Here is a 15,545-nt window from a genome sequence, read left to right as displayed (position 1 = left end):
TGTGGTCACTGCTTCTCAAAAATTCAGGAATAAATGCTCATCACAAATTGTGTTCCCAGATTATTACAATAATAGATTCTCTAAAAGTTCTACGTGGTTTTTGTAGTAAATGTATGTCGTAGAACATTTGCTCTGATACTTCAGGTCACTTTCCACATTTTTAATTATGAGCTTGTCATAGGATCAGTGATTTTTCTCTTATGGAATATATTAGTTGGCCTAGAACATCACAGTGCAGTGAAAAATAACAAGTTCATTTCCCCTTCACATCCAGCCACCAGTTATAAGTGGCTGGTGGCTCTGCCTCCATACTCAGGCTCAAGATGAGTCCATTGGCTTCTATGTGGATTCCAAGACCTCTCTGGTCATTGGGGTTCTGGGCTGTGGAGAGGGAAAGAGCTCAGGGGAGTGGTACCTTGCCTCTCCTTAGGTGCCTGGCTCCATATGAATTAAGTCATATGGGCACCTGAGGGAAATTGGGTTTGGCCTTGTGTCCAGGTATGGTTCTGTCTAGGTATGTATGCTGTCCTTGACAACAACTAACTATACCACTGAGGACGAGTTGGAGCAGAGGGCTTCTCGTTGTGCTGTGGATGTTTAGACACTCCAGGTTCCAGTGGAGACAGTGTCGTTTCTTAGTCAAATCCCCCTCCAATAAAAGGAAGATTGTTGGTGTTTTTGATTGGCTAGATCAGAGGTTTTGAGGAGTAGTTGAGAGAAAACTGAAGGAAACAGCACCCTGGCAAGCAGCCTCTCTGCTGTGTTGAAGGCTTTTTTTTTTTTTTTTTTCCTGCAGCATTAGTCTTTTTGTCCCTTGGTCTGCTGGGGCCCTTTCTGCTTTGCAGCTAGTATGCCAGTCTTCTTCAGGTACAGGCCACTACAGCTGCCTGAGCCAGCTGTAGTGTGGGGGTGGGGAAGGGTACACACTGGCACTGCTGCTCTGCATGTCAGCCTGTGTGTGACTGGTGGGATCTCCTTCCCACCCACTGTCCTACCCCACTCCCAATGACCTGAGGCACAAGATTTGATTGTCAGTCTTCAGGATGACTTCCCTTTGCACGTGGTAATCCAGACTATTTGGCACTTCCTCACTTTGGTCTTTCCTACAAGATGGACCCAGTAGATGTCTTTGACATTTCTTATGTGAGTAACAAACCTTTGCTGGTTTCCAGGGTTTAGCCCCGTTTTAAATATTCCTTTGGTCACTTCCAATAGGATCTTGGCATCCATCTGTTCACATAATTGTTTTATAAATATTTAATGACTATATCTGTGCCACAGCTGTATTCTTAGATCTTGTGGAGTTCATTGGGGAGCAGAGGGAGTACCGAGGAGAGATCTACACAAATCAAGTAATCACAGGAAGAAATGGAAGCCACAGCTCTGCCAAATGCTTGGGAATTTACAGGGACTCTTTTCCCAGGCAGGGAGGTCAAGAAAAGTATCTTGAAGCAGTGAGGCTTGGGGTGGCAATGAAGGGGAAGCAGGGTTCCTCAAAGAAAGGTAGGGAAGGAGGCCTTATAGCCAGGACCTCCATACTGCATGCCCTCTGATGGGACGAAGTGGTGCTACAGGGAGGTGGGACTGTGGGCTACAAGCAGATTTGCACCTGCTGTGGCTGAGTCAAAGGAGAGTAATGGTAGATGGTTGCCTAGGCCTGCTGGGAGTCAGCTCAGTCATCCAAGTGAGCTATGACTTGGATGAAGATGGTCACCAGGAGATGGTAAAGGAGAAAGGTAAACACATTAACCTAAGTCCTGATTCGAGTCTTTATGGGTTTTATGATCCTGAGTTTAGAGGGAGATAAATTTCTTCTAACCATGAAATCACTAAATGTGTTCTTTCTTTCTTCTTGAACTTTTTCAACAAGACAAGTAATGTGTTTCTTGTTCTAATCTCAGCAAAGGAAAAGGGCATGATTGCTGCTGGACAGTGTCTGCAATATAGTGGTAGACATTTTTTTATGTGTTACATGGTGAGTGAGTGAGTGAGTGAATCAGTCCTGATTCACTCTATCAGCTCGTCTCCCTGTTCTTCTCCCTAGCCCTAGATAGGACTAGCTATAGCCAGGCCTTTATCTACCAACCTGTATTTCAGGAGTAACAAGTACAGGTTGTGTGTCCCCACTCCCTTTGTAGTCCCACATGGCACATATGAACCGATGATAGTTCTGTTTTCTTGCCAGCACCAGATATGACTCCAAAATGCATCTTCCAAAGCCCTTCAGTAGCCTATACCAATAATACTGCACTTGAACCCTCTTTGCTGTTTCGTCTATTTTAACAGAGTAGCTGCTCCATGGCAAGGAAGACATTGACAAGGACTCTTCTCCACTGCCCTCTGAGAATGGCCATGACCATGGAGATCTAAATTTACCTTGTTCTTATACTTCAGAATTGGCCTCTGTAAAATTAGAGAGCAGCCCATAAGATCATCCTCACTCTGACACCAGCTGCAGAGTTCATGCCCCAAGGCTGCCCTCAGTTTCCACACTTTGCTAGAAGGACCCACGGCACTCACCAAAGCTGTTAAGCACAGTTATGGTTTATGACAGCCAAGAGACACAGATTCAAATCAGCATGGGGCAGAGTCCAGGAGGGTTCCCAGTGTGGAGCTTCCAGGTGTCCTTTCTGTGGAGTCATGGGTGGCGTTGGCTCTCCCTGGCAACAATATGTGGCCATGTGCATGGAACATTACAACCAGAGCAGCTCACTGAGCCGTGGTTTCCGGGATTTTTAGTAGGTCCTGATCACATGGACGTGGCTGGCACCCCTGTGGCTGACCTTAGCCCCCATCCTCTCCACAGGTAGAGCTCTTATGTGACCTAAAGTCCTCATCATAAATCACAGTTTTACCTCCATTGTGGCTCAAAGTCCCTAAGTAAAGACACATTCAGGGCATCACTAGAGCTTAGAAGTCACCTCCCAGGAGTCAAAGGCAAAGCCAGACCTCTGTTTGAACAAGGCAAACAGAGTAGTAGCAACAGAGAAGGATCTACTGCCAGTAATAGTCACCATGTTCATAGAAATCTTTTTATTTGTGTTCAGAAATTACTCTACAGGATGAGGAATAGGTGTAAAAACTGACCTTATCATGGACTTTTTAGGTATGGCAGTATTTAGATGAAGATAATGGGTTTCCATGGTCTGGCTGTCTTTGCCACATCCCAGCTCTGCTTCTGTCAACTAGTCATGGGATTAGTGATTTTACCTTCCTCTTTCTCAGTTTCCTTATTCATAACTCAGATTAATAATAGTACTTCTTTTGTGTTGTTATTACAAGAACTAAATGCAGTCATGCATGTTAATGGCAGAAGAACACATGACAAATAGAAGTGCTCAATAAATACTAGGTACTGTTTTTATATTTATCATGAGAAAAATTTTCCAATCTTTGTCAAGTCATTTTCCTTGGAAAATTTTGTGGAGGGTTTTCTCTGAAAGTTTTCCCCTTTGTCTTCATACCTCATGCTTCTTTGGCACTGAAAGAACTAGATAGCAGTCTTTCCTCAAAGACTGCATTGCTGTTTTCTGGGTGATCCCTGAGTTAAGAGTGGTGAGAAGAGTGGACAAGTATACTCTCATGCATCTGCAACTTGTGGGTAAATTTAAAAGACAAAAAAAGATATGTCATTTTTCCAAGTTGCTTCTGAGAAATCTAAAAGGAGGGAATCTTGAGTGAGTAATTTCAGAATTTTTGTGCCAAGCCCCTGTCTCCTTTCCACTCAGCTCTTTCTAAGACTCCTTAAAGACTGTCCATTTGCAAGTGTTGCCTTGCCGACACTCAGATAGTGTGCCTGCCATGGAAGGGTTTTGGACTATTAGATACTGTTTAAAACTGAGTGAAACAAGAGATCTTTCTCAATGTTGGCTTGAGTTCATGACAGCCACTAATTATTCTTTAGGCTTCCCTGTGAAGGCGACTGAACTTGAGACTTGGCTTTGGGTTTTGCCATCTGTCTGCTGCCACTTGTCCCCATGTGATAGGTATTAAGATTGTTTTTTCAGGGAGCATCACTTTAATGTTTGTTCAGTTATGGAAGATGTTCAGATGTAGATTCAGTGCCGGTGTTTTCCACTCTTACAGGCTGAGTAGGCCTTATTCTTGGGGCTGACTGTGTGAGGACCCAACTGATAGAGCATACAAAGGACTCAGCTTCCAGAGGGAGCTTAGGTCCAAGAGGTACTGACAGACAGAAAGGGCGTTGCAAATGATGGCTCAGCTCCCTAACTGAACACTGTTTTCTCCCTAGCTTATTTCCAGTGATGCTGATGGAGCCATCCAAAGGGCGGGAAGATTCAGAGTGGAAAATGGTTCTTCAGACGAGGTAAGGATAGTCCCCATTTCCTGGATTTTCACCAAACACACAATTGTAGTACCCAGCAGTGAACAGTTTGTGAACCTTGTGATCACTGACAGCTTGCTAAATGGAGCTCTGGAAGGGGTGAAGAGAGCTTTCCAGAGCTTTGCTGGAAGCAGATGTGAAGGGGAAATGCATTATGCTGGCATGGAAGGTGCCAGTAATTGGATGACTCGTGTCCTTTAAAAGATCTGTCATAAAATCAGGTAGATACATGAAGTTGTTCTGGCTAAGTAGACCAGAGAAAAATCCAGAGCATCTTTTATGAATTCCAGCTCTTCCCTTTTGCCATCCTGGCCAGCTTGACACTGCCACACAAACAGGCCCAGGGTCCAGGAAGAATATGTAAAAAATATTTGTAGTCACAAACTTTGTCTTTATTCTGAGAAGCCACCAGAAAAGGATCCCTCTACTGCCTGCCACTCTTTGGGCCCAGGTCCTCTTTCAGAGCTTTCCTGGCCTTCCTCACTCTAGGCCGCAAGGATCACTTTGCTTTTCTTTCTTCAAAGGTGCCACTGCCTGCCCCTGCACCTTGGGGTTTACCCTTAGAACTGCAGAGTAAAGTGTAAGCATCTCGACTTTTCATCTTTGCTGCCTGTTTGCTAGGTAGTTCAATGCAGTGCTTCAGCACCCCCAGCTTTGCAGTCAGACAAGCCTGGGGTCAAGTTCAAGACAAGCCTGGGTTCAATTTCGAACTCTCCCTCACAAGTAGTATCACCTTGGGCAAGGAACTCAGTCTTGCAAAGCCTCAGTTCTCCATCTGTAAATCAGAAGCTGTCTCAGAAGCATTGAGAGGACTCACGGAGGTGAGCCTGTAAAGCTCTTCACACTGTGCCTGGCACAGTAACCCTCAGTACTAGCGCATGGTAGCTGGTTTAGCAACATGGTACCATGGTAACATGGTTGTTGTTGCTATGGTAACCACTGCCATATTGCCACTGTTGGTTGTTCTCCTAACCACTTCTAAAAGCACTTGGTAAAGCACTATAGATTTAACTTGAAAAGCCCTAGCATTTGGGAAGTTACTACTCATCTTCCCATTCAGCCTTAGTTGAGCACACCCATTCACTGGATGTGGTACCTCCCTCATGGCTGCAGCACACAAAAGGAAGCATTCATGTCCTGTGCTGAAGCCCTGAATAGGTGCCCACAAACTTCTGGCCGGAATGATGTCAGCTGACCCACACAGAAGAAGGAAGTTTGCTTCTGACACTTAGAAGCAGCTCTCCTTATGTGGCCTAGCTTCTGAGAAGAGGCGATCTTATTACCGAAGGCAGCCTCATGGGTCCCACTGCCAAGCCAGGAGCAGAAGCATCAGGTCCTTGTTTTCCAGAGCTCGGAAAGCCAGCACCACCATGCTGAATTTCCACTTAGAGAATTTAAGAACTAGAGGCCTCAGAGGCTGCTGCACCTCAGGACAGCCTTCAGCCACCACAATTTTACAGAACTTCAAAATGAGCACGCTATCGTTTCTTGACCTTTTGGCTAAGATCAAGTGCAGTATCTGTTCTTCTCAGTTTAATATCAGATGTGTCCTCTATCCAAGTACAATGTATTAAATGGATTTTTGGAACAGAGAAATGGAATAGGAGCTTGCTCCGTCCACTCCACACATTGACCTGGTATTACGTACCTCCAGGAACGGTGCACAAAGAAGAAGAACAAACTGCACCAGACTGTTCCCATCCCTGCATCAGCACAGCTCCAGCCTCTGCTGATACCCAGGTCTACTGAAAACCCTCACCTCCCAGGAAAGACCCCATGAAGGCCCAAAGGAGCCTTCACGTGGTCCTGGGATCACCATATGCTTTGGCATCAAACACTGCTCACCTGAACTGTTTACTTAGGGGACGTACCAAAAAAAAAAAAATATGAGGCCTGTGATAAGTTGTCTCTTGGTTGGAGGATTTCAGTTTGCTTTTGCCAGACTCCTTTATATGACATGCCGAGCTTGAGACCTTTTAAACTTCTGGTGGTCACCAGAAGTCTCTAGAGCACAGAGATGCGTCCTGCTCAGCTCTGCACAACACTGGTGTATCCTGGTGGTCTTGGGTGGCAGAGATAGTTTCTTCTGGTTCTTTCTTCCCCTGAGTGTGTAGCCCTTTGGGTTCAGAGCTCAGCATGGGCTAGGTCTCTCCTTAGACTTACCTGCTTCAGCACATCTTAGGATTTGATTTTTTGCCCTCTTTCCCAGAGTTAGAGGCTCCCACAACCACCTCCAAAGCTCCATAATTTGCTGAAAAGACTCACAGAACTCAGGAAAGCACTTAACTTCCTGGCTGTGCTTTATTATTGAAGGACATAACTCAGGAACTCCATGCACAAGTGGCACATGGAGCAAGTGAAGGGCTGGAGGCCGCTGAAGGGCATGCCATGCCATCTCACCTCAGTGTGTTCACCAACCAGGAAGTTCTGTGAACCCCATGATTTAGGGGGCTCCAGAGATTTCATAGGTATGATTAGTTAAATTATTGACCACTGATGATTGACTCAGTCTCCAGCCCCTCTAATCTCCTTGGAGTTTGGAAGGTGGAGTGTAAATTCCAAGCTTCTAATCAGGCTTAATCTTTCTAGTAACCAGCCCCCATCCTGAAGCTATCTAGGGACCCGCCAAGAGCTGCCTCCTTAGAACAAAAGGCACTCCTATCACCCTTCTCACTTAGGAAGTTCTAAGGGCTTTCAGAGCCCTGTGCCAAGAACCGGCACGGTTATTCCACAAGCAAATGATTCCATTTTTCAGAATCTCTAATTGGTAGAAAGTTCTTTCCATTGACAGAACTCATCTATATTTTCTACTCAGAGTTTCTCTTTGTGTCCTCCAGAGCTCCTAGTGTAAGGCAGAGCCCTCTTGGACATGACAGGCCAGTACTCAGAGACACCTGTTGATTTCTTCCTAAAATATGGAAGCAATTAAACCATTGTCATCCTTGGACATATATGAGATCACTAATGAATCTTTTATTTTTATTTTAGGTTGTTGTTTAGATGTGAGGCAGCCTCACACTGTGGTGAAGGCGATTTTGGAATTAAGCAGCTCTGGTTTCAGACCTCAGCTCTCCCTCATACTAGTTTACCACTCAGGCACCTTTGAGCTTCAATTTCCCGGTTGGGTAAGGAGGGCGATGAATCCTACTCTGTGCACCTGGCCTTGTAACTGAGCAATTTGAATTTTGTACCTAAGTGTAGGATGCTGCAAAGTCCACATTGAATTGAATCTCATTAATGTGTCCTATAATTGCTAATTGTCAAGAGGTTTTTTTGTGACATCTTGATTCTGTCACCTATCCTATTAGCTAACCCACCATGCAGCTATTTCCTTCAGATATACTGGTCTTGCCATCTGTGTGCTCATTCAGATTATTAATTAAAATGAGTGTGGCCCCCCTGTGGAGTGATCTGGGGAGCTCCCTCACCACTCACTGAATGTATCAATTAGCAGACGATGGAGCAGAGGGGACAATCTTTTGGCTTTTTACAAATCTGTCTTTGTTACCATGTGGAGGATATGGAAATTAGTACAATCTTTTGGGAAGGCAATTAGCAATAACTAAAAATGTGTACACAATTTGGCCAGCAGTTCTGCTGCATTATGTGTATTTACACACTGGAATCTGCGTTTAACTTTTAGAAAGAGTGAAGAAGAGATATATGTTTACCACAGAAAAACGTTTAAGCTACAGCATTGAACATAAAAGCAAGATCCAAAATGATTTGTGTTATATCATTCCATTTTCATTTAAAAAAAAGAGCTTATCAATATGAAAGAAAATTTCCAAAAGGACCCAAGACTTTAACAGCATTTGCTTCTGGAGAATGACAAGGAGAGGTGAAACTAAATTTTAGGGCCTTAACGTTCCACTTTATGCCCTTCTGTACTGGTTACATATTTTACAAGTCTATTGTCAATGGAAGTGGTTAGATTTTTAGAAAGGAACCTATGCAGTTACCAAGAACAGAGTAGATCTATATTACTGAACATAGAAATAGTCCCAAGATTTCTGTGGTGAAAAAACAAGTTTCAATGTAAGTTTATACTACTGTACTATTTATGAAAACAAATTATGGTTTTGTGTATGCATATGTACTTGTATATATGTGCGTATGTACGTGTATGTGAGTGTGTGATTTGTGTATATGTATAAACACATCTTTGTAAATGTATAACAAGTGTCTAGAACTATCCAAACTAATAGGGCAGCATGGTTATTATAGGGAAAAGAAGTGGACCAGGACATGGAAGATGGGGGGAGAGAAAAGGACTTTAGTTTTTGAGTAATTCCACTAACCTATATTCATACTTACACTTGTGATTCAAAACTTTTAGTTTCTTTTAAAAAAAAAAATCCATCTTGCCTTTTGCCAGTGCCATCTCAGCAACTTAACCTAGGAACCAAAGTTAAATAAGTTAAATGCATGCACTCTTTTATTACTCTGGAAGAGACTAAGAGAAGCCACAAGCAGTATAGAAAATATGCTTCTGCCAGGGGCTGTGGCTCACACCTGTAATCTTAACTACTCAGGAAGCAGAGATTAGTAGGCTCATGGTTCAAGGCCAGCCCAAGCAAATAGTTTTTGAGACCCTATCTCGAAAATGCCCAACACAAAAAAAGGGCTGGCAGAGTGGCTTAAGTCATGGAGCGCCTACCTATCAAGCATGAGACCCTGAGTTCAAACCCCAATTCCACCAAAAAGAAAAAAGAGAACAATGGGTCTCATTTGTAGTGTTTGTATTGTGCTTGAAGTTAAATATTTGAGAACATTCCAAATAAAATCAGAGTGTCAGATAGGGATTTTGATTAAATTTTCCTCAAACCATCCAGACCAGATTCAGTCTTCTTCCTTTATATCCCACAAATATAAAAGGGGTTAAAAAAAATACAAGGCAACAAGAAGGTTTTGTGGGCTTTGACATTTGATACGGAAATGAGTAGGCCTTCTCGGTGCTGACTCCCAGCACGGTGGGCATGCACTGGCATGTCCACAGTGTAGACCAGTTTGAGTCTGTTAGCCTCCTTCACATCTTTGAACAAATGTTTACCTAAAGGGGCATAATATAAGGGTGGGTGATTGTAATATCAAGCTTCAGTTATCTGGAAAACATGCCCCTCAGAATATTTCCTAACTTTCTTTTTGATGTCAAATAAATAATATATTTCTGTTTCACTGTCATTTATGTTGTTATACAGCTTCTGAATCTTTGAAATCCTTTGTAAAACAGGTCACACTGTAAAACAGGATTTATTGAAAATTTAACCCCAATTAAACCAGGTGCGGTGGCTCACATCTATAATCCTAGCTACTCAAGAGACTGAGATCAGGAGGATCAAGGTTTGAGGCCAATCCCGGCAAATAGTTTGAGAGACCCTATCTATAAAATCACCAGAGCATAATGGACTGGAGGAGTGGCTCAATCAGTAGAGTGCCTGCTTTGCAAGTGTGATGCCCTGAGTTCAAATCCCCTTCACACACACACACTCGCACACACACACACTATTAGGTACTGCTGCACCCATTCCAGAGCTCCTGAAATTTAAAAGGACCGAAATACTGGCATTTGGTCAGAGGCTGTGGAACAGCTAGAACTCAGACCTGTATTGCTAGTAGGAGTATGACTTGGTGCATCCTCGTTGGAAATCTGTTTGATGCCATCCACTAAAACTGAGCACATGCAATCTCTTTGTCCAGAAAGGAGTGCATGTGTCCCCCAAACCAGATACAGAATGCTCACAGTGACTTTATCATTAATAGCCCACAATCACATTCAATGCCAATGTCCATCAGCTGGGGAATGACTACATGGCTTGTGGCATGCATCATATAGCTACATGATGATGAAAAAGAATGACCCATGACTGCACCAGTAATGAGGCGAATGTCCCAGACATAGCGTCGAAGGACAAAAAGCCAGGCTCAGATGAATACACACAACAGGATTTCATTTCTACAAAGTTCAAGAGCAGGTAAAACCAATCCATGGTGATAGAAGTCAGAGTACTGGTTAACTTTGGGGTGCAATGGGGCAGTGCCTGGGGAAATGAATGTCGGAGCTGTCTGGGGTACTGAAAAGATTTCCCATCTTGATGCAGGAAGTGGTTACAAGGGTGGATACATGTAAACTCATTTGTCTATACAAATATACTCATTTGTCTCACGTGCCCTTCCCTGTCCACTACCACTACACGTCATCAAAAACTGGAGCTCGTTTCAGAGCCCCTCCTTCTGGAGTCCTGGGCAGAGGAGTTTTTGCTTGGTCTCCATTTCTTTTGTCAATTTCTGTGAGTATTCTTGTCTTTGCACCTCATCATACATGCTCTTAACAAAGGACAGGAAGTCTTGCTCTGCGAAACTCACAACTTTTTGGGTGTTGGGTCTCCCCCTCCCCACCGTCCATTTCAGTTAAGTATTCAATGAAGATGAAAGTTAAATAGGTATCTTTTTAATCCTTAAAAAAAAAGACCTCATAGTTAACAGTTTGTGCTGGGTAGAGCGGTATGAGTTCAGTCGCTGCCCCAGTCCTGCCTTTCCCTCTCACACACTGGCTGTATCTTGGCCTCCCCAGATCCTACCATCCTGCAGTTGTCAGGCTCAGCCCTGTAGGAGGCAAGGGCTTCAGAGTCCCAAGTGTGCATTTTCTGTGTCTTCCAACCTTCACAGCAGTCTGGGAAGCCTTTAGATCCCCGCTCAGAATGTTTATAAATGCATAAAACATATAGGATTATAAAGAAAAACGGTTGGTTGAAATCAAGTTATCAGAATGGTTTTTAAACCTAATCATGATATAGTAATATATATTTGCTTTTATATTAGTATGTTAACCAATCCAAATCCAGCATCAGGTTTCATAAGTACTATGATTTTGAACAGTAAAGAGTATAGACAGCATTTCTAGATATTTACAGTAACTTTATGAGTTCTGAAAATATCTGTTTTATATTTTTTTGATTTGGGTGACATGGTTACCAAAACTGTTCATTCTATTGTAGTTTTTTGCTGGCATAGCCATAATTGAATTCATAATTGAATGTAACTCTAAATTTTAATTAGAAGTTAGGAAAACTGAAGATGTATTTGTTTTGCCCATCCAAGTTCCTGTCCCTCTTCCCTGCTCTGGATTCTTTGAGACCCCATGGCACAGAGCATTGATTCTCAAAGTTCAGTGTCAGCTGAATCATATGGATGCTTGTTAAAATCAGATGCTGAGGCCAGGGTGTGGCTCAGTGGTAGAGAGCTTGCCTAGCTTTCTAATGAGAGAGAGAGAGAGAGAGAGAGAGAGAGAGATAGAGAGAGATTAATTTTCAGGCTCCATCTTGAGAGATCCTGAGAAGGAGGTTCAAGAGTGCACATTTCAGCACCGAGCTAAGCTGTACGTGAAGGAGACCTCTCTGGGCCATGCAGATTTTGGAGGCTCCAGATGTTTAACTGTGTTGGGGACAGAAGAGTCTCCTTTGCAGGCTCTGCTGAAACTTTCTAGGATCCAGGGCCTTGGGACCATGACACCAACCATGGTGGATTCTGCCTAGTGAAAGCCAGCTTCTGAGTGGTCACATGGTGGCTCCATGGTCACAGCTGTGGGCTGCCTGTGGCACAGAGGAAAGATCTGTGGCCCACGGATCATGGTAATAAAATGAATAGCTATTCATAATGGATCATGCAGAATCCTACAAGGAACAAAATCCAATTATGTGTTCCTCTTGAGTCACCCCAAAAGGTCAAAGCTAAGAAGGGACATCTTGAACAAGTGATCAGAATTAACCTCATCAACAAGAAAGCAGATGGACAACTTGAGTAAGTTTATCTCGAAGAGCTGAGGAGGACAAGCCTCACTCATGCTGTGTTCCTGCCGTGTATGCAGTCCCTGAATCCAATCCTGGGGAAAATCAGTCAAGCTGGAAATGAGGAACACTTCATTAAAAACCAAGGAAGCGAGGATGCTGTGTTCTTCCACACTGTCAATGTTGTAAAGGACAAAGAGTTTGTGGGAATGTGCTCAGACAAGGGAGCCTGAGAAACGTGACAGCAAAGTGATCCTATACTGAAGAGGAAATGCCTTATGTGACATTGTTGAGTCATTTGATGAAATTGGAGTACAGATAATAAAGTATTGTGTCGATGTTACATTTACAGAAGTTGATAACGCTGCATGGTATATACGTAAGAAAATATCCCTCTTGAGAAGTGTACAGTGAAGCATCGAAGTAATGGGCTATTAGTTATGCTTCTAAATCTTGAATGGTTCAGAAAGAGTTGTGTATGTGCACAGACACATGCGGAGGGTGTGTGCGTGTGTGTGTGTGTGTGTGTGAACAAACGAGCCAGTGTGGTGAACATTGCCAGCAGGCAAACCCGATGTGGACGCTCTATGTTCCTTCTTATTTTTGCAGTCTTTATGCAAGCTTAAAATTATTTTCAGACAAGAATGTGTATATATGTAGCAATAAGTGGTTCTTAGAAATTCAAGAAGATCCAGACAGAAAGCACAATGATACAAAGAAACTTCAACTCACACTTTTATTCCATAACAAGTTAAAAATGCAGGACATAAAAAAAGGATACAAAGGATGATGTAATGGCTAAGATTCAACAGAGAAAAGAAAACATCTCTGTAATTGGAGCTGGCTTCAGTTGCAGCCCCACTCCTGATGTCCTGATTACCTCTGCATCCTTAGCGACACCTTTAAACTCTCCAAGTCTCAGTTTCCTCCTCAGAAAGAGGGGGTTAAAGTAGAATCTGCCTCATGAAGTTGTCGTTAATGGTTCTGAAAATAATGCATGGAAAGTGCCAGCCCCAGCTCTCCATGAATGTCACTGTCATGTTTCCAGAGTGATGGCAAAGACACTTCCTCACTCACTTCATAAGGTAACACAAACTGAAAGCGTGACAGAAACACACACGTCCAGAAAGCTAAGAACCATTCAACGTCAGACAAATGACTGTGTATTCTGCATTACATCACCGTGATTCTCCTCCATTTAACCTATTGTCTCTGGAGCTGCCAAGAAAAAAAAAAAAAAAAGAAAGCTTTTGATAACATCCCTGTATATTTATTCCTGAGAAAAACCTCTTTGCAAACTCAGAATTGAGCAAAATTCCTTCAACATGATTGGAAACTGATCACAAACATCTAGTAAACCACTAGAGGCATGTCAGAATCAGGAAATATGTTCTAGTGGTCTGTCTCCTGTCAATGACACAATGCAAATGTCCACAAAGCTTCAGTACAGCAACATCCAGTTGATCGGAAGCACCGATGCCTGGCACAGTGCCAGCCCCAGCCTTGCAAGATGTAGACATTCACTGTAGAGGTATTTAATGCCTCACAAAGGTTGGAACTGACTGCTCAATAATTATAATGGGTTAATTGATAAATCATTAGTGGAAAATTGATCATTATTTTATAGCATATAGCAAAAGAAACATTAGATAAATTATAGAGAGATATATAAAAATGGACCCACAGAACACCTAGAATTCAGAGGTAAGTAGTTTATCAATAATGGTATGGAGAGGCTTTTATATGATGTTAAAGGTAGGGACCATAAAAGGAAAATCTGAGAAATTTTAAAGCATCTCTGGCCAAAATTACCATTAACAAAGAAAAATTCAGGGCTGATTGAGTGGCTTAAGTGTAGAGCGCCTGCCTAGCAAGCATGAGGCCCTGAGTTCAAACCCCAGTACTGCCCCCCCCCAAGGCAAAGAATAAAAATTCAATTAGGAGAAATGATTTGCATTCTTTTTCAAAGATTTTATAATAAATAATTAAGAAAAATACCAACAGTGATGGAGGGCAAAAACAGACAACCCACAAAAGAAGAATTGTAAATAACCAACAAGACTGTGAAAAATGCTCAATCCAACCGCAGACAAAGAAACACAAATGCAAACAACATTGAGATTATATCTTTGCCATTAAATTGTGCAAAGGAATGTCAAGAGTATAGGAAGATGGCACTCTTGGCCGATGCTGGTGGAACTCTGATTTTGTACCAGTCTTCCTGGTATTAGACTGCCACTGTGTTGCCAATCCTTTATAATAGCATGCCTTTTGGCAAGGCAACTCAACTTGCAAGAATTTATCCTAAAGGAGTAATTGGACAGATTAAGTGTGCAAACTTTATTTTTGACAGTCCAGTATTGTTAAATAGTTTGATTTGGCCTTATAATGATATAGTATAGGGCCATTAAGGTTAACGTTACAGCTGGACGTGTTAATTCACACCTGTAATTCCAGCACTTGTGAAGCTGAGGGAGGAAGATCCTAGAGTTCAAAGTCAGCATGGGCTACATAGCTAGTTCCAGGCCAGCCTAAGCTACATATCGAGAGCCTATCTCAAAAAACCAAACAAACAAACAAAAGATTAACATTGCAGAATTATACTTATTGACATACAAAAATAAGCAAAAAGAAAAGCCCCTAAACCATATGGTCAGTATGATTTCATTTTGATAGAAACATGTGTATGCGTATGAAGAAATAGGAAAGGACATATTAAAACACTAAGAATGATTCTCTTTAGTTAGAGGATTTCGATTATTCATTATGTTTGTTCATATTTTCCACATCAATTGGGTCATTTTTCTTATACATTTAAAAAATTCTCCAAGGCACATGGTACACGATGCTGAGAAATGTGAATGTGTTCTGGATGAAATCCTGTGGCACGGTGGCAAACGTTGGTGCTGTAGGGGGCGCCAGCTCCCATCTACTGCAAAGCCACGCAGTCAGAAAAGGGAGGCACTTAGTACTTACGTCGGAACTCACTGCTGCTCCCAGACCTCCAGCATGCTCTGAGACGTGACTTTAGACCTAGCGTGTTTTCTAATGAGAACATGTGGTTACGGCCCCTGGATGTGTGCTTTTAACGGTGATGTTTTGCTGCTTCTTCGGCCTCTGGTTCATTGCCAGCTTCTTGCTTATTTCTAAGTAAGCCTCTTAATGGCACAACTTTGTTCCATTACAGAACGCAACTGCTCTGCCAGGTACGTGGCGAAGAACAGACGTGCACTTAGAGAATCCAGAATACCACACCAGATGGTATTTCAAGTATTTTTTAGGACAAGGTAATTATGTGATCCTGGTGATGGGGAAGAAAGGAAGTTCAAAATGAAAATGAGTGGTAGTGTGATTCTGATGCCCTGTTTGAGTGACGCTACCAGTTTAGAGAGCGGTTCCTAAAGATCAGAGCG

The 15,545-nt window shown here is 42.6% G+C and overlaps 1 protein-coding gene, 1 long non-coding RNA gene and 1 other non-coding gene across 9 annotated transcripts in view; 2 read left to right on the top strand and 1 right to left on the bottom strand.

Annotated features, from left to right (window-relative positions):
* The window catches only part of Garnl3 (GTPase activating Rap/RanGAP domain like 3), a 163,124-nt gene that overhangs the window by 64,795 nt on the left and 82,784 nt on the right, over positions 1 to 15,545 (top strand). For all 7 annotated transcript variants that reach the window (XM_074053160.1, XM_074053162.1, XM_074053158.1 and 4 more), the window contains 2 exons: positions 4,253 to 4,327; positions 15,320 to 15,419. In XM_074053160.1, coding sequence (XP_073909261.1) covers positions 4,253 to 4,327; positions 15,320 to 15,419 — 175 coding nt within the window. The remainder of the gene's footprint in view (positions 1 to 4,252; positions 4,328 to 15,319; positions 15,420 to 15,545) is intronic.
* On the top strand, positions 5,826 to 6,015 carry LOC141415863 (U2 spliceosomal RNA). Its single transcript, XR_012440817.1, has one exon. It is a non-coding gene; the product is annotated as a U2 spliceosomal RNA (small nuclear RNA).
* Positions 13,097 to 15,545, bottom strand: part of LOC141415821 (uncharacterized) — a 54,023-nt gene continuing 51,574 nt past the window's right edge. Inside the window, exon 3 of the long non-coding RNA XR_012440779.1 lies at positions 13,097 to 13,350. This is a non-coding gene — a long non-coding RNA (uncharacterized lncRNA). The remainder of the gene's footprint in view (positions 13,351 to 15,545) is intronic.

This window comes from Castor canadensis, chromosome 13, assembly GCF_047511655.1.
Source record: "Castor canadensis chromosome 13, mCasCan1.hap1v2, whole genome shotgun sequence".
Lineage (NCBI taxonomy): Eukaryota > Metazoa > Chordata > Mammalia > Rodentia > Castoridae > Castor > Castor canadensis.
This window is presented reverse-complemented; position numbering and strand designations above follow the sequence as displayed.